The 26,132-nt window shown below is 47.8% G+C and overlaps 1 protein-coding gene across 1 annotated transcript in view; it reads left to right on the top strand.

Annotated features, from left to right (window-relative positions):
* Nucleotides 1-26,132, top strand: part of LOC144824222 (uncharacterized) — a 652,050-nt gene that overhangs the window by 440,999 nt on the left and 184,919 nt on the right. Inside the window, exons 19-23 of the mRNA XM_078683370.1 lie at nucleotides 2,271-2,450; nucleotides 3,584-3,808; nucleotides 4,550-4,676; nucleotides 5,301-5,500; nucleotides 6,274-6,486. Of these exons, the coding sequence (XP_078539496.1) occupies nucleotides 2,271-2,450; nucleotides 3,584-3,808; nucleotides 4,550-4,676; nucleotides 5,301-5,500; nucleotides 6,274-6,486 (945 nt within the window). The remainder of the gene's footprint in view (nucleotides 1-2,270; nucleotides 2,451-3,583; nucleotides 3,809-4,549; nucleotides 4,677-5,300; nucleotides 5,501-6,273; nucleotides 6,487-26,132) is intronic.

A 26,132-nucleotide genomic window follows, 5' to 3' on the forward strand; every position in this document is an offset into this window, starting at 1 on the left:
CTTGGCTGCTCACCTTCTCTGCGATAAAGAAGAATATTGCTCTGCGCCCTGCCCTTCTTGCCTTCCTAATCCACAGCGTGGCACTGACAGGTGGGTTTTGGGCCCAAACACATTCGTTTGTGTTTTTTTTGCAGTTTTATATAGTACGAATTCGACCCGAAGGTATTGGAGCTCTTTACATGAGCATCGGTTACATTACACAAGAACACATTTATTTTTTGGTTGGTGGGGAGATGAACAGAATGTGGAGCCGACACCGAGACTGGAACCTGGTTCTCCTGCCAGTGGCGTAAAGAAACTCGAGGGGCCCCCTCCAAAAATGGAGTGACCCCCCAGGCTCTGTATGCAGTCAGGAGCTCTCAGCTGCCATCCCTTGAAAAGTACCTGAGGGGGCCCCTGGAACTAGGTCGATTCCCCCACCTCCGCATCGCGGGGTTGTTGTAACGCAACTAGCTCCAAAGTCAGCAGCTCTGGCTGTTACACAACGTCCTCTACCTCTTTGTTGGACGTACCTAAAGTAACGGAATACCATCCACCCAAAGTAATGGAACACCATTCACGCTTTTGGATAATAGTGTCAGGGTGACATCATCATTCCATGGTCCTGTTGTTGTACCTGTCTCTTTTTGTCGTCTGATGCCAGTGCTTTGAGGCAATCGGGACGTAAAATAGCACTCTGCCGATGCTCCTTTACTTGGTGTAAAATTCTTTCCACATCTCTGTCACGTTGTCAGGTGCAGGAGACTCTGGGGCATATTATCAAGGACCATTGTTAAAATTAGGAAACTGCCGATAAAACGGCGATAATGGGCTTGATAATACGCCCTTGTTAAATCCCATAGAAGCCCATGTTAACATCAGAACATGGGCTTCTATGGGAATTAACAAGGGCGTATTATCAAGCCCATTATCGCCGTTTTATCTGCAGTTTCCTCCCGATAAAATGGTGATAATATTAACACCGGTCCTTGATAATATGCCCCTCTGTTCTTTAGTCTTTTCTTAATTATAGATTGGGATAAATGTGCTTGCCTGTTGAGAGGTCGAAGTATTTGGGGGCATATTAACAAGGGCATTAGCTCTTTTTTGGCTTTAAATGCCAAAAAAACGAGATAATCTTTTAGCCCTATTTACAAGTGGGGGCTATCATGCATTAGCGCATGTTAGCACCCTTTTACCCGACGCCTCCCTTTGCATCTCTAATGAGATGCAGAGTGGGCATCACTGGGCAGTACAACCTTGCAAATATCGCTGGTGTGCATATCGCAATATTAACAAGGCTGCCTCAGCATTTAAGCTGACTTTAGTTTTTTGGAGAAAACAGCTGTTTTCGCCAAAAACTAACATCTCCTAAAATGCAGACTTACCTATCCCTAACATTGGGGGTGGATTATGCTGATACGACCACAGGGTCGTATCAGCAAGGTTATCTCCGTTTTGCAGGGAGCATCGCTGGAAAACCAGCGATGTTCCCTGCAAAACTGCAATTTCCCCGCTATCGCTGGAATTTTTATCACCCTGGAGAAACGCATTGTTAATAAAGTGCTACCAGGGTGATAAATTCCAGAGTTAGACGGCGATAAATAAAAAAGCGCTAACCGCGCTTTGCCTTATCGCCATCCCTTGATGATAAGCCCCTGAGTTCTGCACACCATTTTAATGAAATACTAATCTAGTGCAGGTTAGTCCGTGTGGTAGACAGTTGCTCCTTGAGCAGATTGTTCTCTCAGAGGTGGGGATTCAGTATCAGTAAGGATCTTGCTTGTTTCACTTCAGTAGCAGACTAACCTGAATATATGCACCTCATTCCCACGGTGCACCTTGACATTGAAACAAAATGACCGAATGTGCTTACTGGTTGAATGTGCAGCAACATCTGACGCTCTTAAGTAGTTTGCAAACATGACCGGTTGTATCATATGTTTCCAGGTCCTCCCTGGAGCAGGTTTGTTGTTCTGCTGTTGTTCCCATGTCCTTCGAAATAAGTAACATCTGGCATTACCCACCGCTGTGAAAATCTGATTATCTCTTTTTTGGTGAAGGGAATTGGGACTTCTTGATAGACAAGACAGGAGCTATTTTTTACTTTGCTGAAAGAACGAACAGACGTACCTCTGGTATGCAGTAAATGTATACTACCCACATACATCACACAACACCATTTGCCCATCTTTTGTATCAACAGGAGATGTCCGTTGTCTTTGGGTCCTTCATTCTCTGGGTCTTAGTTGTGACACAGTTAAATGGATTTGTGCTCTTGTTCTTCTTAGGTGACCCCTTTGCTCATCCCTGCCCTCCTGGGCATTACTGCAGTGGAGTAAACCACACTGAACGCAACAGACCAAGCAGGCCTCAAGCGTGCCCTGTCCAAACTTATCGAGCCCTGCCCAGTGCAGAGGGACCTGGAGACTGCCAACCGTGCCCTGCAGGGTACCACTGCTCAAAGCCAGGTGAGATGAGGTTCTCTTTCTCTCATCTCTTGCTTCCTCCTTATCTTGTCTTTCCATATTAAAGTTTCCATTCTTCACTTTTTCTTACTCTTTTGAATTCCTACCCACTTGCTCAATCCAACCCTTGTACAGTGATCCTTTTTTAAATTTTCCTTCAGTGCATGTTCTGAACTCTGTTTTCAAACGGGTACTCTAAACACCAGATTAGGTCGACCTCTAATAATCAATCTTACTCTCTCTCTTTCACACACACACACACACGTGCACGCAAACACACACACACGTTGTTTTTTACTTTGTCCCACACATTCCCTTACACGTGCTCTCTTTTTCGCACTCATACACAGAGTTTAGCTTCAATTACCTTTGATGACAGAATTAGTCTGTCCGTGCCTGGTGATTATAGGTAGCATTCCTGCAATTAGGAAAATGTGTCAAGATGGTGTAAGTAGCAGAACATCTTGGCAGACGGTACCAGCAACAGAACTACAAGTACCAGAGTCCCGAGGGGCGATCCGGAGGAGGGGCTAGCGGTGTGCGCTCCATTGATGACTAACCAGCAACTCAGCCAAGCATTGTATAGTCTTACAGGCATCGTCCCTTTTATGCTCATCCCCACGACACACCAAAAGTCCAACACTTAATGCGCACAGCTGGTACAATAGCCCCGCATGTTAACCCGTTGACCGCAGCTGGAATTCCACTGCGGTGCGGGTGATTTATGACTGGGCGTGGTCAGGACGGCCCTCGTTCGTCCTCCGCACACGCCCACCGTGACGTCGCACAGAAAGGGATCCTGTCATGATTGACACAGCTCTTCACTCTTCCAAGGTCCATAAAGTGACCACTTTTAGGTTTAGTGATATATATATATATATACAGTGTCTCATACACTGGCACAACCACATGTTCTGTTCTTTTTGTACATATTGTGCACTCACTCATACTCCTCCCAGCTTGCTTTCCTTCTCCCACGCCCCCTTTCTGACCCCTGCTCAGTGCTCCTGTCTCACATGAATCTTTCTCTTGGATGTCTCAGCATCCCTTCAGTCCCCAGTGCCTGAATTGTGAGCACAAGACCACCGGTCTCAACCAGTTCCTTGGTTGTCTCATGACCATTTCTTCCCTCTCAGGTCTTGTAACTTTTGAGGGCCATGCATGCCCTCCTGGGTACTGGTGTCCTGGAAGCGGTGGCCCTCTCTTGTGCCCAGCAGGCACCTTCCATGCTCAGGCTGGTGGTGCATCATCCAGCGATTGTGAACTTTGCCCACCTGGGTATTTCTGCCCAGATCCAATGGTGACAGGAGAAGCCAATATCAACAATGTGCCTTGCAGAGCCGGCTACGAGTGCCCAAGTGGTGAGTTGACTCTTTGAGGGTGAGTACATTCGCTTAATATCTATAGTATAACATTGCCACCGACCTTGTTGCTTGCATTGCCCTAGAGCACTAGTCATGACCTTGGACACCACCATGTGACCTTTAATGAAGCATGTATATTTAATAATGTAAATTTAATTTAGAGATGCAATAGCTCAACACCTGTTTTATGCATGCTCAGCTCTCTGGTCTCTGTTTTCAAAATGGAGGCGATATAGAACCCTGCAGACTGAGGGTCATGGTCTTTCTTGCTGTCAATCTTTAAGTAGGTGTAGCTGTTATCATGGGCCGTCACTGCATCCATGTCAACACTGTAGTGATGACACACTGTGCAACTCCTGGAGCTATCACAGGAGCTCTTCACCGTGTGACTTAGCAAAAGTATTTCTACAAGTGTGGTTCACCTTGCATCCCAAACATTTCATCAACTGCGACTCAGTCACTTCTTTATTACATGGTTTCTAGACCAAAATGTCCCATGTGTTGCTTTAACACCGGAGGTGGGACTGATAACTTAATTATGCACCACCCTGAGTACTGGGCAACACCTGGCTGATGGGTGGACCAGGTAGTGTGTAGATACACAGATTGTTAGCACGTGCTAGGCCAGGAGTGATATTGTGAGTAAAGTCAGTGCATGTCTGGTATTTAACTGATGTTAGGAAAGATGTCCAGAATGGTTCCTTCCCTCATTACCATGTTTTTGTCTCCCCCCTTCAGGTTCCATGAGTGAGACCGTTTGCAGGGCTGGGTCGTACTGCCCCCCGCGCACTGGGATCCCACCCCAGTGCCCCGGAGGGTATTTCTGTCCTGAAGGGTCATCTACGTACAACGCCAGTGGGCAGCTGTGAGTGGGCCCTCCGTGGTATATGTCTTCTAGGCAGCCATTAATATGGCTTCTGCATAAGGCGTCAGGGCATGTGCTAGATTCTCTCTTCTCTTTTCTATGTATGCGTTTATTAATTATGTTTGTAAGTTTCCATGTCTAGGCCATGGTTCTGCTTCTTTTGAACAACCACAACCATTGCTGCTTAAACAGCAAACACGTTTCTGGTGCAGCTTCTGGCGAGCATGCATGATGCAAGCAAGACTATACCTAAAGGCAACACACCTTGAGGAGACCACACGCGATAGGAATGTTTGGGTAGCTTTAAGGCTCAGAACACTTTCATTTTTGGAACTGCCTTTTATTAAGCCATCCTCTCATTTGTAACAGTTACTGTGAGGCATTTTACAGTGCTGCTTGATTGTTAAAGACGCTCTCTGGAAATCTCCCCTAGAAGCCAGCCTACCTCAGTCAGGCTCCTTTGTTAGACTCCATGACAGTAATTGAATTGCTGTATTTTGTTATGTGGTGCTCTGGGAGTGTGAGTGCTTCTTCCATCCTTTCACTTCTGCAAATGCCCTTTCGAGTGCAACATGTCTACTCCCTGTTGGATAACGGACACACTTTATTCTTCTCTTTGCTCAGGTGCCGCTACCCTTATTACTGCCCTCCAGGTACTGCCCAGTGGTTGCCGTGTGATGGCGGCCACGTGGCCTTGCACGTAGTGGGATTGCGGGACTCCTTTGATAAGACGTGCCAGAGATGCCAAGCGGGCACCTACCGCCCCAGTGCCAGGGCAGATCTACCATGCCAGCCCTGCCCCGCCGGGTACAGCTGTCCTGAGAGTAAGTGAACAAAGAGACAGGTGGGTTATGAGCCGAAAAAATCAAAGACTTTCCAGTGGTTTTAGGGAAATCCTGGAAAAAAGAGAACAGCTGAGGGTTTATTATTCACGTTGTAATCTATGATGTTCCAACTTTCCTAATCTAGCCACTCTCAGGGAGAAGGGGAGGAATATAATCTACTAGTAGTCGTAGTGGAAGGATGCAACCATGTTTAGATGTTTTTATTTCACAAAAATTGTCTGTTCCTATCTTTGCTTTTTCTTTTTATGAATGAGAACTGTGTGTAATTTTTCTATAAGAATATATTTTTGGGAAATAAAGTAAGTACTTTTGATTTTGAGAGAGGAGAGGGATCAGAGACACTGGCTTCCCCCTTGACCTGTCATATAAGAATAAGGCAGACAAGTGTGGCGGCAATTTAAGTTGGCAAATCGTGGAGGAAAACAACAAATTAAAGAAAAAAAAAAACGGGGAGCATCAATTGGCAAGCTATCAAGTTGAGTGCAGGAAGGAATGTGGCGAGGGTAAGAGTGAGAGCCTGAAAGAACGTGTTAATGTGCTTATGTAGACAGAACGCTATGGTTGTCAGTACAGTCTTTCAAGACTGAACGGAAGTATTTCTAAAGAACCTTTTCAAAACTTAGGCCTTTATTTTCGCTTCGTCTCTGTTTAATTGTATGTCTTTCGTGCTTGAATTACTGGCATACTGAACTTCGTGATTCACATATTTGGAACACGCATAATGAAAAGCATCCCTTTTCTTGCCCCAACAGGTACAGACAGCTATTTTCAGTTTGTCTGCCCTGCTGGCTACTACTGTCCGCCCATGAGTGCGGCGCCCGTGCCCTGTCCAGCGGGCACCTACGGCAACATGAGCCAAGCGCGCCAACCAGTGGAATGCTTCCCGTGCCCTGCTGGCACCTTTAACCACCTGACTGCGCAGACCGCCTGTTTCCCCTGCGGGGCCTCCTCTTCTTCCCTCCCAGGTGAGTCAGAGCGTCGGCACCCGTGCCAGGGAACAGGCGGTCGTGCCCCGGGCTTGGCATAGATCCGAGACAAGGGTAGGATGCGAGAGTCTCCATGGGCATGTTCTGATCGTGGGCTACAGGCCTGACCTGCAGCATTTTGTCACCTTTGAAATACTCTGTAGTTAGTGCAAGGATTACTTGCCCTCATGTTAGTCACGGATGCACGCTTCAGATGCTGCAGTGTCCGCTATTCATAGCTCACTGGGGGGGTTTAATCTCAGGTGTCAATATCCAGGAGATCGTTTTCGTATTTTTCTCTAATTAGGGGTTGGGACTGGATCCACATTTCCTACAGTTCTTTGCTGGTTTGAAGGCCGCCTGGTCCAGACAATCGTACAGTATCATTTCCCTCTTACCTTTGTTGTCAGTTCTTTCAAGGAAACCTGTCAGGTTTACTCGCACATTGAGGGGTGCGCTTAAATTGAACTGTCTACAGATGTGGGGAACAGCGAGCTCTCTGCCCAGATTCACATGCCCAAGACAGGGTATGCGTTCCCTTATTTATCCCGAGGAGTATTTTGCCCTTTCTCTGCAGACAACTTCTAAAGACTATCGGCTTGTCATACGATGCACATTAATGCTATTGTTTCCTCGATAACTTCCAGCCAAGAATCATGGGAGCAATTAGTACTTAAATTGAGCCTCTGGTTGCCTTTGCTTAGTTTTGAGGACTGGCAGTTATTTGTCCTCATTAGACATTTAGGGAAAGCAAGAGAGGGAATAAAACACAAGGGAAAAGGAGGAATAGATGGGCGGAATGCTGTCATAAAGGGAGAAAGCTGGCACCTACGAGAGTGAGACAAAGGGGCAGTGTTTTTCTAGTAGTGTAATAAATAGGAATCAAATATGCAGCCTTTATATTCGGCGCGCTGACATTTAATAGTACCAGCCACAGGCTTCTCAGCAGGGCTTTGGAACTCAAATTAAGCACTGGGATCAATGTAAGGGCTCAGCGTGAGAAGAAATAGATATTTATATTCCCACAGAATAATGGTAAGCAACTTTAACATACATGTTTGCAAGGACCCCTCCATCCAGAATCCTTCCAGTCCATTTCTGCACCAATGCTCTTATCATCATTTCCAGCAGTAACATTTATGCCCCACCAGCCAACTCTGAGTTTCATCCACACTGCAAAGATAACTATGGCTCACCAAAAGACCTGGCCTTCTGTTGTTCTGCCATCCTCACCGCTCATCCTCTATTGGATCCCCAACAGGTGCTAAGAGACCACATGTTCTTTCATGATGGGATGGGAATGCCTCCTGCATGGTGTACAATCGTGCACCCTGTCCTGCGTACCTGGGGCCGTATTACAGATGGTGCCCCAGGGACGCAACAGGCGTTTGAGCACGCTTTGCATGCCCCCGGGGCAGACGCAGACGCTTGTTCGTCCCCTTCTGTAATACCGATAGCGCTGGCACACTTAAAGCACCAGTGCTATCAACATAGGGAGTTCCCTCATTTGCATAGGGGTGCCCTATGCAAATGAGGGAATTCCTTAGACTCTGCATCTGGTCCATATTACAGATACGGGCGCAGAGTCAAAGAAGCCCTCAGGAGGCGCAATGACAGTGCACCATTTAAAAGGTGGCACAATGTCACTGCGACTCCTGACAGCAGCCCTCTGCGGGGGGTAAAAGCGGTCCCATGGACCCCCCAGACATCCTCTTGCAGGCGGGTGTAGTTAGCAACTGCACCCACCTGCAAGGGGATCTCTAAACCCCTTGGAAAGTGCAGGCAGGCGCCGCCTGTACTATGAACACACAGACCGGCTGCCCTGTGTTTTCACATGAATGCAATGCCCTGGGGGCACCACGACTTAGCGGCTGTCCTATGGGCAGCGCATACACCATAAAGGGGCGCATTATCACTGTTTGCACCCGGATCACCTTTGGAAAGTTGTGCCGGGCACAAGCAGTGCTAATGTGTAATACGACCCCTGAACTGCAGGCATCTCTTATAAAGTTTTTTTTAATTTTGGCCCCAGCTTCACACTAATTCAGTGTGTACTCACTGAGGCATAGGTCTGCTCTTGAGTTTCAAGAGGTTCTGCATTTGTCCTGAATCTGGAGGCTTCCACCATGCAAACCCCTCACAGTGACGGCTGGACTACTTTTGCACATATAGCACAGCTGTGACAGCATACCATGCTTTATAGTGATTATACTCTAGCCAGGACTTTTTATCCGTGGTGTGTGAGTGGGAGTCTGCTGTCCCACTCACCCATAGTTCTACTGCTCATGGGAAACCTGGAATACTAGCATGAAAATCCGGTTCACTGAGGCATGTGTGTTTATGCTAGTGGAGTGGTATATGTGGCTATATAAGTGAACCAGAGTGATAAAGGCCTTTGGGTTCCATTTTGGAAGCCCTTGGCCCATTCATGTGTCCAACATGGGGGTGAGGTTGCTTTCTTAGACAGAGGAAGGTTATTGCTGACATCCCTGAAACTGATGGGAGCGAAGGGTTGGGCTCCTGTATCCGTTGTTAGGGTGTGAAGGGTCATCAAAAGGAAGCAGTTCTTTGTCTGAGTTCATGATCACTGGCAGATGCAGCTGGTGATAGTCAACATCCTGAGATCACTCACCTGTTTGTGCTTCTATTGTGAGTGCTCCAGCCTGGAGACAATCCTATTGTGAAGAGCATCACTCAAGGTAAATGTTAAATCTGGAAGACAGACTGTGAGTGACACAGGACAAGGGAACCAACACACCGGTTCTGAATTCAAACTGAAAATTAACATACCTTGTCTGTTAACTTTATAAAAGTGGGAGCAGCTGACCCACATGTTGCTCCACTTCCAATTTCTCTTAAATCGAGGATGGGGTACTCCATTTAGTACTCAAAAGACAACTGGGCAACCCAGGGCTAGTGTCTGTCAGCCAGTTCCCAAGAGGTGATGGTAGATTGCCCCAGAGTCCGATCTGAAGGAAGAATTGTTAACTTGTCCTGGGGCCCAAGGAACGCTGCCTGAGCGAGAGGGAAGGGAGGTGTCAGCCCTACACGAGGGTGCACCATTTGAAAGGGATATAGCAAGTGGTGAGTTGGTCTTTCCAAAAGAGCCTGAGTGATTGATGCGGTCAAGAGCGTGAATTGATATGAGCAGCTTCATCTGAGGAACAGCTGGGTTGCTATAATGTGCTAGATTGTCTTCATGTACTATCCCCAATGTCGCTGCCAAGGCCTGGAGCTTGCATTAGTGATTGGCTGGGCCAATTGAAGCAGGGATAGGTATCTGTCTGTCGCACCAGCTGTGTGTCAGTGAACATAGAGAATGTGACCCCAGTGCTGCCAGTTTCTACCTTGACATCCAGACCACCCCAAGGGAGTAAAAACTGGAATCTAGAGGTGCCAGCAGAGGGTACTCCTCCACAAGTAGAGAACATGGCACTACGCCAGAAATGCCCGGGAGAAAGCCCAACTCGGAAGAGTCAAGACTGTCACCTCATTGCTCTATGGTTGAAGGTTGGCAGCCAAGATGACAAAGACGTTAGAGGCTGATCGGGGCACTGCCACTATGACCCTGAAAGTGTTGCTGTCATGAGTGCCTCAGCCCTCGCACCTGGAGAAGAGAATTGCCAAATGCATCCATGTTTGAAGGCCCCAGCAAGACTGACCAAAGACTGATGCAATGACTAGACCGGGCCAGCTGAATCCTCAAGGCCCACCTGCACCGAGCAATCATCGGAGTCTTGAACCGACCCTACAATAGAGTCGCAACCTCTTTGAGATTGCCAGCTGCTCACCTAGAGTGAAACTGGTGTATGTCATGCGGAAGGCCCCACTCACTGTTTGTGAACCCCAGCTGCAGGAAGGTTCAAGGCACCCCCGAGCCACAAAAGCACAGACAGGTGAGAAACTGAATCGTGGTGCACTTAGGACTCTTTTATCAGAGAAGTGAGAAGAGAATACTGCACTGGTACTAGACACTACACCACATAAGCACTGAGAATCCTGAGACTGAGATGAAAGGAGGAAGGAGCGGTTAGAGTTCCTAGAGAGGGGTGGGTGAGTCTCACTTTGAAGCATGAGAGAATACACCTAGTCGGCTATTCTTGATTATTGTAGTGTGTAGTATTTTGCTTTCTATGTAATAAAGTGCTGGGCAGTTATCTTACTGTGCTGCTGGGTGTGGTGTTGACTGCTGAGCCCACGTAAACCCACACAAACGTTTTTTTTAAACCTTTATTTAAAGTTTCACAGGAGTACAAAAATGGCAAAAGCAAGAAGGTAAAGAAGGCAAAATCAACACATGAACTTAAGAAAAGAAGAGTCAGAAAAATAATCAGAACGAAATCAGACAAAAACAATGCAAAGTAATATCGAATGATGACGATAATCGAAATGCAGCAAAGTATATCTCTGAAAAATGTACATAAAAGGGACATACACCAAAATAAGGTCCGACAGGAGGACGCCACCACATCCCACCAGCGCCCAGCGCCCAAGACCACCTGTCCAGCGGCCATCCCTCCCTCGACACAATTATGTACAATAAATAAGCGGCCACAGAAAACCAACGACTCAATATAGCTATCGACATCAGCACTGCGAGGTCTTAGCGGAGAGGCAGGAGGAGCTCAACCCACCCCGGTCGGGGTAATGCGGGCCTGTGTGAGGGCCTCCTGGGCCAGGCGTTGCCGATGGGTGTAGGCTCGATAGGGCTTCCATATATCTGTGGGCCTGGAGGAAGGGGGGAGTAGAGTGCTGAATTCCTCGCAGTTAATGTTACAGAATGCCAAGCTGTTTAACCATGACTGAAGAGTGGGGACCCTCCTGCCACCCCAAAGCAGCGCTATTTCCCTCTTGGCTAACATAAAGGAAAGCGCTGCCAGTTTACGGATGTTCCTAGGGAAGTTCGCGACATATGTCAGCAGCGCGATCTCAGGGGTAGGCAGGAGAGGAGTAGAGAGGATATCTCCCAGGGTAGAGTGAACATCCAGCCAGTATTGATGTATCTTGGGGCAAGTCCATGTTAAATGTGCGAAGTCTGCATAAGGGGAAAGACATTTCAGACAGTGATGTGGCCGGGAGCTGTCTATTTTGTGGGCGCGAACCGGGGTGAAATACATACATCAGAGGAATTTAAACTGTAGTAACTTGTGTCAGCTATTCAAGGAGACTTCCGTTGTGGCACTACAGCAATATGTCCATTGGTCATCCGAGATGGGACCACCCAGGTCTCCCTCCCATTCCGCCCTAAGCTTGGAGTCGTCAGCAGGCTTAAGTGCAAAGCATTGTTTGTATAATTTGGAAATCAGGTGTGAGTTGGATGGGGACTGTATCACCAAAGTCAGAGGGGGGACCTCCTCCGGGGGTAGAGGAAAAGAGGGAAAGCATTCCCTCAGCGCAGAGTGAATCCGGGTGAGGATTAACGCGTCCATAAAGGAGCGGTCAGAGAATCGGGGTTCCTCTGTCACAGAGAATGCATTACCATCCGGGAAGAGATCTCTGAGGGTGGGGATAGTAAATTTCTGCAATGTGTGTTTCACCAACGTCTCTTCAGTGATGGGAAGGAGAGAGGGGTTGGGGAGGGGCAGCACCGGGGAGTAAAGCACATCGAATCCCAAAAGTTTACGTAGTTTAACCCAGGCCCAGCATGTTGTAGAGACGGTTTGTATATTGTGTGGGTCTCGAGGAAAGCCCGTGGGGAGCAGCTCGTTGAGCTGTCTAGGGAGAGCCAAGTCTGCCTCGGGGTGTAAGTATGGAATCCGTGCGTCTGGGTGGAACCACAGATAGTCATAGGCACATTGGGCAATTAAATAATACAAGTAGAAGTCCGGGATCCCCAACCCGCCCTGTCAGTCGGCATGGTCAGGACTTTCCAGCTAACACGAGGAGTGCAGTTACCCCAGACCAACCGGAGAAGGGAAGAACGCAGGCGTGTGAAGAAGGCTTTTGTGAGGGGCACCGGGATGTTATTGATATAATACAAAAAACGAGGAAGCACCGCCATTTTAATAATCGCAACTCTTCCGGCCATGCAGAGGGGCAGGCCTATCCAGCGTCCAACTTGCGTTTCCAATTTGGAGACAGCAGTGCCATAGTTAAGGCGAATCATAGAAGTAGTGTCTAGGTGAATGTGTATTCCTAAATTTTTAACGGAATCGCGGCACCATTCAAGTGTAAATTCCAAAGACCAGGGCATGGTGGCGGATGTAAGCGGAAAAATGACGGATTTGTGCCAGTTGTTATTTAGTCCCGAGAATGCCCCCAAGCGTATAATTTCCTGGATCAATGGGGATAAGTTATCGTGGGGGTGCCTGACATACAGTATCATGTCATCTGCGTACATGGACATCAATAAAGGACTGGAACGAAGCTGCAGCCCACGATGGAGGTGTTTCTCCTGGAACTGCCGGGCCAGCGGGTCAAGGGCCAGAATAAACAATAAAGGGGAAAGGGGACAACCCTGCCTAGTTCCCCGCGATAGAGGAAAGGGATCAGATAGCATACCATTGAGCCGCAGCCGAGCGGAGGGCCTAGTGTACAACAGAGCAACAGTGGAAATAAAGCACTCTGGCTTGCCCATGCGGCGCATGACCGAAAGGAATAAGGGCCACTCCAGGGAGTCAAATGCCTTCTCTGCATCCAACAATATCACTGCAGCCGGAGTCTCGGGATCAACACGGTGCAAGACCGTAAATAGGGTGCGGAGGTTTAGGGAAGTCGACCTATGTGGGACAAAGCCTGATTGCACGCGAGAGATGATAGATTCCATCAGAAGCGACAATCTGATCGCCACTACTTTGGCTAGGATTTTGTAGTCTGTGTTTAATAGTGATAGCGGCCTATAGGAACTGCAAAGCATGGGGTCTTTCCCGGACTTAAGCAGTAGAATTATCACCGCTTCACGGAACGTCGGGGGGAGGATGCCCGTGTCTCAACCAGACGAGATACCAGGAGGTCCTTATATGTTTTATAAAAGTCGGCAGAGAAGCCATCCAGTCCGGGGGCCGAGGAACCGCGCAAGGCGTCAATAGCCTCCACGATACTGTCCGCGGTAATAGGGGCTAACAGGAATTCCTGCATATAACGCTCCAGATATACCAGGGCCACTTCCGACAGGTACTCTTCTTGGGCAGACCGATTTCCGGAGAGGCGGGAGGAGTACAGGTTCTGATAGTACCGGAGAAACAGTTCACAGACCGCCGGAGCAGACTGAACCGGAGAGCCGTCTGGGCCGGTCATGGAGATGATGCAGGTTGGACTTCTAGGGGGGCGCAGAGTGTTTGCCAGTAGGCGACCAGGGCGTTCGCCCTCTCCGTAGCGCCGCGCCATGCAATGCTTATTGAGGAAGGACAGTTCTCTATCTGCCGCGTCCCGGAACCTAACCATAAGTGCCAGACGAGTAGCGGCCAGGGTGTCCGAGGGGCCCTCGAGCAGTTCGCAATCAGCGGCAGCAATTTCTTTTTCGATCTCATCTAACGTGGTTCGCAAGGTACGAAGGATGCCTGCGTGCTTCGAGAAACACACCCCTCTAATGTAAGCCTTAAAGCCCTCCCATAGAACTGCCCATGTGTCGACAGAGCTGGTATTTAGATCAAAGTAATCTTCAATGGCCTGCCGAGCCTCCTCGGTGAAGACGGGGTCGAGTAACGCCCGTCCAGGGAATCGCCAACACCTCTCGTACCCCCCCTCCCTCGGGATGGACAATTGGAGAGCAACCGGGCAGTGGTCTGAGAGAGTGCGGGGGAGAGTGCGGACTGACCCCAGCCAGCTAGCTATTACGGGGGAGACTAGCCAGTAATCCAGTCTGGTCCATGTGTTGTGGAACCCAGAGTAGTGCGTGAATTCAGGGTTAAAAGAATGTAATTGGCCTCAATGTCCGTAAGGGAGTAATGTGCGCAGATCTCTCGAAGGGCCCTGCGGGAATGGGGCTTGGAGTCAGGGGTGGAAGCGGTACTGTCCCTATCGTGATCCATGAGGAGGTTAAATTCCCCGCCAATAATCAAGGACCCCGTATCAATCGCAAGGAGGTGGGTAAACAGGGATTGGTAAAAGTAGGGCGCATCAGAGTTCTGGCCGTAGACGCAGACCAATGACACCCTATGTCCCAGCAGTTACGATCAGTAAACGACCCTCTGGGTCGCACTTAGTGGCAAAATGTGTGAACTGGATGCGCTTATGAACCACATCAGCCAACCCTCTTGAATATGAGCTGTAGCTGGAGAAATACCTGTGCAAGCCCCACCCCGACGCAAGGCCACCCGCTGCGGCGACTGCCAAATGGGTTTCCTGCATAAAAAGGACGTCTACCTTATGACTTGCCACATAATTCAGGACCTGTCTCCTCTTTCTATTATCGTTCAGGCCCCGCACATTCCAAGTCAACAATGACAATCCAGAGGGACCAGGTACATTCCCAAGCACAACCACATCAATAGCATTTTAAAGATGGCATTACAACAACGGTAAATCTCAGCAGTCAGAAATATCCTCATACTTTGCAATCCTCGATAATCTATAAAAACAAAAAAAGAAAACACATGCACCCCCTCCCTCCCGCCACCCACCCTCTTCCTAACCAGAAAGAGGAGCACCCAAGTAACGGTCCCACAAAAACAAACCATAAGGGTATGCACCATGAGGCATGGCAACGCCACGCCAGTCAGGCAACCAGCATTCAAATATCCAAAACAGTAGAATGATGAATATGCATATAAACGAGCTACAACCACTAGTGATATTGGAAACCAAGGGAGAGAGCAAAACAGCCATTCAGCCCCTGCCAGACTGGGAGAAGAGGTCCACGCTGGATTGTGAGGACGGTTGTGAAGGCGAGTGCGCCGCGTGCCGCCAGGCGAACCATTCTAGTTATGTTTGAAGTTGCGGAAGAATTCCTGTGCAGATTGAGGGGTGTCAAAAATTCTTGGCTTGCCATCAATGTCCACCCTGAGTCGGGCCGGGTAGAGCATACCCTAGCGGAGTCCCAGATTCCAAAGCATGGCCTTGATGCTCGTGTATTTCCGCCTAGCTTCCTGCACCATGAGTGTGAAATCCGGGAAGAAAGGACAGGTTATTACCTTGCCATTGGATCTCGCCCTTCTCACGAGCTGCACGGAGAGCCGTGTCCCGGTCACGAAAGTTTAGAAGCCTTGCAATAATCGGTCTGGGAGGCTGGCCTGGTTTGGGGCGGGGTCCCAGTGACCGATGTGCTTGTTCAACCACAAAGCCCTGGGAAAAGGAATCTCTGCCAAAAAGGTCCGACAAGAGCTGCTCTACAAATGTGTCCATTCGACCAGTGGGGGTCGTCTCCAGAACGCCTAGAAGGCGTATGTTGTTGCGGCGTCCCCTAGCCTCCAAATCCTCGTTCTTAATCGCCACTTCTTTAAAGATCTTCTCGACCCTCTCTAGTCGTTTCAGGGAAGACGAGGCGCCGTCCTCGAGGTCCGAAACCCTGGACTCCACCACATCAAGCCTGCGGTCGTGACCTTGGATCTTTGTATTCATGTCGGACAGTTTTTTGTCTAGGTCGTCAAAGCGGGCGTCCAGGGCCTTGAAGCCAGATCTCATTTCAGCTATCATGGCGGCAGCCAGTGAGTTAGAGTCCGACTCCTCCGTCAGGGGCACGGCCGGGGCAGCAGCGTCCGCAGCAGGATCCACAGAGGCCTCCGGAGGTTTTTCAAACTGGAGTTTAGGCTGTCTGGGGTCCTTCTTGACCATTATGGAAGGTGCGTAGGGGCCCAGGAGGGCGAAGCCGTTCGTGGCTTGCAGGAGTAGTAAGGATCCGGCCAACTGCGGATAGAGCAATCACAATGGTCGAAGGGAGGGTGTGACAGGGCAAATCAAGGAACAACCCTCACTGCAGGGCGCCCAGTACCAGCTGAGGAGCCATAAAGTAAAGGAGGGGGCCGATGAGGGTCGCACAAAGCCAATATAGATCGTAGGACTTCTTCGGTCAGCTGTCATCAAAGGACCACCAGGGGCAGAGGCACCGCAAAAGAAAAATTCACGGCAGGACCCCCCCAGTTAAGACTGGTATGGGAGGCAGAAGGTTGCCGCATGTAGGGCCAGGCGAGCTGGATGCATGAGCACTGCCAAGCGAGGGCCCGAGACAGGGGGGGGGGTATGATGGAAAACTCCCCCACCGGTCCAGCAGCGCCCCCTCGGTGTCAAGAGGGGGGGAAGCACAGACGCCCAAGCCCCACCGGCCCACAGCCACCACCCAACACACAACCCCACCAGGGTGTCAGACCGGCACCACGCACACCCCCGGTCGGCCCCTGTACCTACTGTGGGCCCCGGCGCCAACCGATCGTTGTAGGCCCGAAGGCCGGAAGGGCGGAAGGACCGGAACACCCGCGGGGGCCCAGCAGGGGGGTAACCAGGAGAGGGGGCGCAGGGACAATCCCCAGAGCGGCGGAGGGCCGGGCGGGCACCGCAGGCAGGAAGGGAGGCGGGCGAAGGCTTACCCCAGCTCCGACGGCTCCAACACGAAGGCGGCAGCGCCTCGATGAAGGCCCGGTGTTCTAAGGCTCGATCGCAGCTGCCAGGGGTGCCGCCACCGGCACAGGCGGACATCATCAGGCTGCCGCGAGTCCCGCGCCAACAGTGGAAGGGAAATCTCGTGGTGTTGCTCGCTCTACGCCAGTGTAGGAGGGCTGCTGGAGATGCCCGACCGGCGGAGCTCTATGCAGATGCGGCCATCTTGGTCGCCTCCGTAGCCACGCCCCAACCCACACAAACTTTGTTGAGACGTCTGTGACTGCTTCTCATCACTATAATTGAGAATCAACTGCTGAGAGGGTTGTACTTGGCCACGTTTGCAGAGCCATAGTGTGAAAAGCCATATAACAGCTGAGACAAACAATCCCACCTGTCATGGCTGGGCCTCGGCCTGCCTGGTCTGTGGCCTCACAAATGGGTCTGACACATCCGAAGTCAGTCTTGGCTGATGGTGCTTTGGTGACTTATTAATAAAAAAACAATTGATGGACGGAATGCTGGACAATGCAAACATTCACGCCCAGTCACAAGGATCTGGGTTTAAGCCATCATTCTTTTGCTCACCACACCACCCCAGTTTGGACCCAGCCATATGCAAATCAGTCTTGACCCTGTTCCTTCTGGGAACTGTCCAGCCCGAACTTCCAAGCCAGGTCCTCCCTGGCCCGGAAACAAGCATCCTATGACTGGTTTCAGGGCATCGCCGTTCATCAGCCAGGCTAGTTTAAATCCAGTGGTGTAGTGAGCAGGGGGCCCACGTCTGGGCATACCCTTCCCACTTAGGGCGACATATGCAAAAAAACAATTGATGGACGGAATGCTGGACAATGCAAACATTCAACCCCAGTCACCAGGATCTGGGTTTAATCCATCATTCTTTTGCTAACCACACCACGCCAGTTTGGGCCAAGCCATATGCAAATCAGTCTTGACCCTGTTCCTTGTGAGAACAGTCCAGCCCGAACTGCTAAGCCAGGTCCTCCCTGGACCGGAAACAAGCATCTGCATTTGCATATGGCTGGGTCCAAACACGAATGGCATGGTGAGCAAAAAAAACGATGGATTTAGGCCCAGATCTCTGTACTGGGGTGAATTATGACATTGTTCTGCATTCTGTCCATCATTTGTTCTTTTTTGCATTTGACGTATTTATAAACACAACAGTTACTTCCCCGTGCACCACCACCTTCCCTTAATCAGACACAGAATTAAAGGATATGGCAAAGTGAGGGGATACAGTCTGGAGACTTAAGGACTGATCAACCTCTAGTTGGACAGCCGCACAGTAAAGTTGTGGACCCACACCTCTAATTTATATTGCCCATATGCCCGAACCTCCTTCAGAGGGGCACGGGATAAACAGGGGTTACTGGGCCCAACCATGGAGGTCGAGGCTTTTTACTCCTTATGTCCTGGGGCCCAACCTACAATTGGTCCTGAGCAACAGGATCAAGTATCCCTTTAGCATTTGACTCTCGGTAGTAGCGGAGGTTGAGCACTTCAAGGCTTCTTGGGGGTTGGTTGGGTGGAGTGGGGATAGGTCCACAAACAAGCTTGCAACTCAAAATATGTGCAGCAGGAGCAATGAATGATTTTCCTGTCAACTACCTGCTTTTATGAGTTCAGGACTCTAGTGTTTCATTGTCAGGTCCCTGTGTCCCACTGCCCTCAAGCTAATAGTAGATGTTATTGGGGAATAACCACTATAGGCAATATTTAGGTTAAGCCCATCAATAGTCTGAGTTTCAGGAGTCCGAATCTGGCTCCATATTAAAGTCTAAAAATTTCTAGCACCGCAGCGCTATCTGGCAAGCAAGATCCCCTGGGACTGGCTGTCCCAGAATCACTCTTACAAGCACTATCAGGATCTGAGATCCTGGAATCTCGAAGCGCGCCCATTCTGTGGGCGCTGGAGCTGCAACAGCTGTCTCAAGTAAGTCTTTCTCACACGGCCCAGACAGGCTGCATTTGGCTGGCCTTGAGTTCTCCAACACTCGCTTCTGCAGTGGCAGCAGAAAAGGGCTTCAAGCAGCTCCTCCAAGCTGGAAAAGGTCTTCAATTCTTCCCACAAATATTGTGGGGGTACAAAGATCCTGACACTGGTCCTCAGTCATGGCTCATGCCCACTAGGGCCACCACAGCAGCCTGTCAACTCCGATGATGACCCACACCAACCTGCACTTCTTACTTGGTCCCGGTGGCCCCTCTGACATACGGAGCCACTGTCCCTGAACTGATCCCATGCTCTGGGCCGATCAGCACATTGGCAGTCTTTGGGGTGCCCCACCCTGCATATGGGGTTAACTACTTGACTCTGCACATGGGCTACGGCCCGCTCGGCATGGCGGCGCTATTCACTGCTGCCCCACCTGGCACCTGGGTCGCCATTTTCACACTGCACACGAGCGATGACCATTCGATGCAACAACAATCACGGCTCACTTCACAGTGGCTCTCCTCTAGAAAACAGAGGTCACCGTCTTTCCCTGCACATGGGCAACGGCACGATCAAAGGAGGCAACCAAAATACTGTTTTGATATGTGGAGACAGCAAGACGAGTTGAGGGTCACTCCAAAACATTGGCAGAATGGGGAACACTCAGGTGGCCATTTTACCTAATGTTATAACTCCCTTACATGTTGGACAGTCGATCACTTTACCAGCATTCTCTGCTCCTCTTCATCCCTTGAAAGAGGAGGAGAGGCTCCATCGGTTGGACTTGAAAATGGCTGAACATTTTTATGTTGCTCGTACCAAGTCCCGTTCAGTGGACGATCAGCTCTATTTTGGTTTTCTGCAGTGAAGCATGGGATGGCTGTGCAGAAGAGAAGGTGGGTAGTCCTTTGCATGAGTAACAGCCATCATTGTACAAGATCTAAAGTTATGGGGTAACCCAGTGTCCCCCAGAACCTGGGCATGTACTATACAAGTAACAATTGGTTCTGTCGGGTATAAAAACAATTTCTTTGTAGTATTCGATATTCAATATAAACAAAAAGATTGAGGAAAGGCAAACAACTTGAACACAATAGAGAATCAACAAATGTATCTCATTCATAGAGAAGAACATATTTTTACTTCATATTTGAAAATCTTCAAACACATATTCACAGATTCTCATAACATGGAGGCTGTCCAATAACTCGTTAAAAAAGCGGCGCACATGGGCGTGGTTATGGTGACATGGTGAGTAAAGTGACAAAGTGAACAAGTTTGTGTATTATACAATAAAGTGAACAAATACTCTACAAATACTTGAATAAAGAGATATTGAAAAAGCAGGGCCAATTACAAATCAAACTATGATGATCCCCTTAGCAGGGTCAATGAATTACACAAAATGTTGTGCTGGGGAGCCTATTACATGGACCAAAAAGCCATCGACGTTTCGACCCTGGCAAACTGCATGAGTTAAAGATGTCAACATGGGTCTTCTTCAGGACAAAGAACTGATGTGGACAGCCGATACTCCTGAGTGAATTGTATTCTACGCAAGACTCAACCCCAAAGCCTTGGGAAAGCCAATCACCAAGCAAAAGAATCAAAGTCGATCCTAGTGGAGTTCCCTGAGCCATTGTCGATGCTACAGCAAGTTGCTGCCTTCAACGAGTCCATGCTGTATATTTTCAAGTTCATACCAGCTTTCGTCTGCTGCTTTTTTAACCCACCAAGCTCCTTGTTAAACTTATACGGGCAAGTCCTTTTCCATGGCTGACTAACCCAGCACTGCCCACAATATGATCCTCACACGAATGCAATTGACAGAGATCACGGCTAGGCTAATCCCATACCCAGGAAGTGCCTCTATGCCAGTGTCTTGACTTCCGAGCACAGGCTCAAGAAACTAATTTATTTGGTGGAAATTTAGGGGCTAATTATGATGACGGTGGGACCACCACTGACAGCCCATCAGTGGCGGTCCCACCGCCATCAGAACCATGATATTTGCCCGCCATATTTCAATGGCAGGTGGATAGGTGGCAGTCAGATAGATCGACCGCCATGCATCCAACGGGCTCTTTGAGCTCACCGTTGGTGCAGAGGGGGTTGTATTCCCTACCATGGTGGCAGTGCCTGTCGGGCACCGCTGTAAGGATTACAATGTCCCTTTCCGCCTGCCTTTTCATGGCAGTTAAGCCGTCATGAAAAGGCAGGCAGAACGTGACTTTGTGAGCCTGTAGCAGGTCCTCCTTCCCCATGTCCCCCCGATATGGACTCTGGGAGCCACCTTCGGTGCCCTCCTACATATCCTTGCACCATGTGGCAGGCACCGCATGGTGCCTTTAAAACGAATAGAGAGTAACCCTTCAAACGAACAAAGGGAACTGTGTTCAAATAACCAAAAAAAACTTTTGTCCCCCTTGTGCTGATTCACTCAATCTTGTGGACCACCCCTATTGTTCTTCTATTACCACATTCATACATACATACTCAAAATGCATAAAACCTGTTTTTGCAAAAGATGTCTCCTCCTTTATTAACAAATGTTCCTTTTATATTCATTTAACACTGAATCAAAATAATTGATATTTTTATACAGAACCACAGACTCAATGTCAATATTCCAAATAAGTATTACATAAACAAGTTTCATCGATCAATCTTATACTAAGATGTAAAAACAAAAACAGAAGGCCTCCTTTGCCATTCCTCCTATTTACACTTGTTATTTAAAAAGCACAATATTCATACACTGATTTTTACCTGTGGGTCTCTGCACATGAATAACTCTTAATAAACATTTCACATATTATCAAAATCCCATACAAGCAATTTTGTTTAAAAACAGTTAATCACACCAATTTTTATACAAATATAGTCAAAGCAAAGTGTTGATGCTGTGTTTCTGTGGACTTGCCTTATTCTGCTGGACAAGCTTTTATTTTTAAAAGACAGTTGAGTTCTCTTTGAAGTATGTTGTCTTAGTTACAAACACCGCATGGTGCTTGTCAGGTAGTGCAGGGATATGTTATGTGTCCCTATTTTGTATTTATGTGGCTGCTGCAGCCAGCAGCACCCGCAGCAGTGCAAAGTATAAGCATTGCAACCGCCGTGGTCGTGGTCGCCTCACAATGCCTATGTCGGAACAGCTGACAGCCTTTCAAGAGGTCCTGTGTGCGATAGCGTCCGCCGCCATATTAATCAGCCCCCTAGTGTCCTGTAGAAGTGTTTGAAGAAATCTATGGCCTCACGTTGTGGACATCAAGGGCACCCACTCCTCCTTTGACACTGGTCTTTGCCTCTTTCTCTGGCACAGAGCCATCACTCTACTGCTGTGCCATCTGATGTAGATCTTGCTAGGTACTCTTCCATTAGTGGTACAAGTTCTAGATCTATTTTCAGATCTTTTTCACTGACTGAGCTAAAGTTTGCCCTGTGTCATGTTACACCTTAACTAATTGTAGGTATAAGTAGAGAACGACACCCCAATGGTCCTTGTGCCCGTGCAGCACCATTTGTAAAGGATGGAGGCAAGCAGTCAGAACGTACCTTCAGCCAGTCCAGCATGATGATTATGGCGAAGAAGAGCTAGACAATGTTCTCTCTTGCTTTCTCGAATTTTATATTATGCTGAGGCTGATTTGCACCTTGACGGACAAAATGCTAGTGTCTCACATACTTCCCCTGACTTTGCCCTGACTTGCCTTTGGCGTCACCAATTGAAGAAAATGGGTCATTTGTAAAGGTGGTGGTCTGGAGGGAAACAAAACCTTTGGGCCTGCTACCCCCACTGAAGATACTTAGTGTCTCATTTCAATCTCGGCAGACAGGTTTCTCCGTCATAACGGTGACATATATCCCATACACCGAAATAAATCCCATAGGATATAATGGGATTCATATGTTGGTGGACGTGATATCCGTCACCATTGTGATGCAGTAACCAGTCCGCCGAGATTTAAATCAGGCCCTAAGGTTAATCACCTGATGGAGATTTTGCAGTGTATCCCTTCCACTTCGAAACATTTATTATCAATTTATGGGGTTTTGGCTGACCTACTCAAACCATTTTCTGCTTCAGCACTGAATCGTCTTACTTCAAGTCACTACAGACTAGCACCTAGTTAGTTGCTGATGCAGTAACCTTCTCCATAGAGACTTGTGGTGCAAGCATCCACTTGTAAGGTCAATACCAAGAGCGTGATTTAGAGTTTGATGGATGGGTTACTCTGTCACAAATGTGATGGATATCTCGTCCGCTGTATTACATGGGCCATAGGACATAATGCACTTTTAATACGGTGGACGGGATATCTGTCACATTTGTGTTGGAGTAACCCGTCCTCCGAACATTTAGGTCAGGTCCTAAATCTTTTCCTCCCACTCCACTGGACGGAGGCTATAAATAATTAAGAATAAGAATTCAGGATTTCTAAAGCAGTGCAAATCACCCATGAGGGTCTCAAGGAGCTGAATTGTAGGCACGGTGAGATTAAGTGATTTGCCCAGAATTACAGGATGTTTATGGTGACGCTGAGACTCAAACCTTGTTCCCAGCAGCTTTGTAGTCAGCAGCTGTGACTATTATGCCACATCCTCTCCCCTAATTGATGCTGTTGGTAAAAAATTGTTCCTTGAGCAGTCGTTCATTGTGGTCATTCAGTACCATATGCCTCTTGGGACACTACTACCACTCACTGTGGGACATGATGCACAAAGATGTGCCCATGCATGCTCCTTTCAAACAAAGGGCCCAGGATGGACAAGACACAGGCAATCAAATTCTTCACTCAGGCCTAGGATCTGGAATGGAGTCCGTATCTTGTGCTCTGTAAAACAGTGTCATTATTAGACTCCATGCTAGGATGAGCTCCACCAGTTTTACATAGGTATTATGGTGGTATTGATTAATATGCCATTTTCTTGGGCCATCTTTTTTGGGGATAAGGACAATGCGACTTTGAAGAACTTAATATGAGAAACCAATTCTATCAGCAGTAGAACAATTTCAGAGGTAACTCTAGAGACCTCATGGTTCGCCAGCAACAACCTTCTCAGCCATACAGGGCAGACATTTTGTGAGAATAGGGGCAGAAGCAACGCCAAAGGACATGGCATTAAACCACTGTTTCCTCTTCTCTATGCAATGTTTACAAGTAGTTACACCAAAATATTGAGTAAAAAATATAAGGAGAACTAAATAATAAAATTAATATATTTACATATGCATTTGATATATTTGTAGTTTGACTAAGTATTCAGGATTTGTCAACATCCAGGCAAAATACTCTCAGAACCACATTTCTACCCATTTTAAGTTGATAGGGGTTTCTCTGTAGTTGCTATATCGCCTTGCAAGTAGTGTTTCTCATTGCATTAGGACATTGACAGAAGTGCTAAGTTTAAACTATTGTCAGATACTCCTAAATCAAAAGCCTCACACATTGGTAAGTCTATATTGCAAAAGCATAATTTGCAAATCTATACTCCAAAAGTCAAACTATCAAAATCTCGACCATACCTTAATGCATGCAATGTTTTTTCTTGAGAGCACATGACTAACCTACATTTAACTACTGGATTAACCACAAACCTTGGGTTCCGGAGTAGCATGCTATATGTCGTAAATCGCTTCAATGCCTCGTCCGGGGCAGTAAATGCTAAATAAATGCAATTACAGTTACAATTTATTTCTCCATGCATCATTTTAGCCTGGACCCAAACCTACTATTAACTACTGGCCCACAAATTATATATGCCAGAACAGGTACCAGAGAAATAAAATAACCCTGTACTAAAGTGCGTGGGAGGTGAGTTTCAATGTATTTAGGAATTAAATACATTTCATTTTTTTTGTAGGAAGATATTTACGTATTGTCGAATTTTGGTGAGACCACATTTTGGAGTATATGGTCCTTATTTAATATTTTGTGGGTTCCAATTGCCATATTAAGATATCTGCACCAGGCAAGAGGAAATCGTGAGCCTTCAGCAAGGCAACCACAATGGTAACTCCGCTGAAGGCACTGGAGCTTTGATGCACAGGCGCGATGCCATGTTCACTGCACCATCACATGAGAGTTTATTGTGTTTTTTTAAAACAAACTCCCAAAGGGGGAGCTTGTTATTGAAAAATTAAAACAATGACATTGCCAAAATGGGAGTTTGTCAGTGCTTAATTTGTAAAAGAATAAGTGCTGGGATCTGCAGTTTTGCTCAGAAGCCTCTGATCAGCTGTGTTTAATGTTGGCCTGCTGAATACCAAGGCTTTGGAGTCTTGATTCCACCTCGTGCCTCTTTAATCTCCCACCAAACGCCCCTGCCCCTTTAGCTCACTCATGTTGCCACGATTTTTCCTTCCTTGTTCTTTCCCTTAGTACATTTTCAATTCTGCTGGTCTGGGTTAAAGTAAACTGAGCTGAGTGCCCATCTGCAAACACTGGCTTAAATTAGGCACTGGCTTGCTCCCATTGTGTTTGGGTCATTTATTTGCTTTCAAGTAAATATTTACGTGTCTGCTCTAAATAGTATTGACTGTCTGAGGCAGGGCCGGCTCTAGGGCTGTGCAATGGGTGCCACCGCACTGGGCGTTGACTTGGGGTGGGGGCGCCCTCTTTGCAAATATATGATGGCTTGAAAACCACCTGCTGCCTCGTTCCTTGCCCCCAGCAATTTTAAGACATCAATAAAAATGTCAAGATGACTCCAGTGATTAATGTTCTTCCTGGAGAGAGACGGAGTTTTGTCTAGTGGAAGTTTGACTCCTCCTAATTTAGCTCAGAGGGTTAATATGCCTGCTGCTAAAAACGTGTGCCACGCAGATCACAAAGTGTATATAATGTTAATAGCTCAATGGGTTACTGCTGTGGCCAGAGAGATTTTTTTGTTACTTGCAGTTTATAAGTTAAAATCCTCATATAGAACAATGAGCTATGAACAATGAGCTATTAACGGTCATCAAAGGTCTGCATGCAAACTGCAAGGTTTATATTAGACCTACATGTTTTCTTGCTGGGTCTTTCCTTAACCTAATCTTGCAAAAATGGTTCATTTGGGTAGAAATGAATTATTAGTACTTAAGAGAACCCCTAAGAATTAGTGCTATGTTGCAAGTTCTGAATTTGTGCTTTTCCAGACCAAGGACTCTTAAACTATACTGCCTACCAGTATGGATGACATGTGACTCCTACCCCTTGTAGGTCTCTGTCTT

The sequence above is a fragment of the Lissotriton helveticus genome, chromosome 3_1, assembly GCF_964261635.1.
Source record: "Lissotriton helveticus chromosome 3_1, aLisHel1.1, whole genome shotgun sequence".
Lineage (NCBI taxonomy): Eukaryota > Metazoa > Chordata > Amphibia > Caudata > Salamandridae > Lissotriton > Lissotriton helveticus.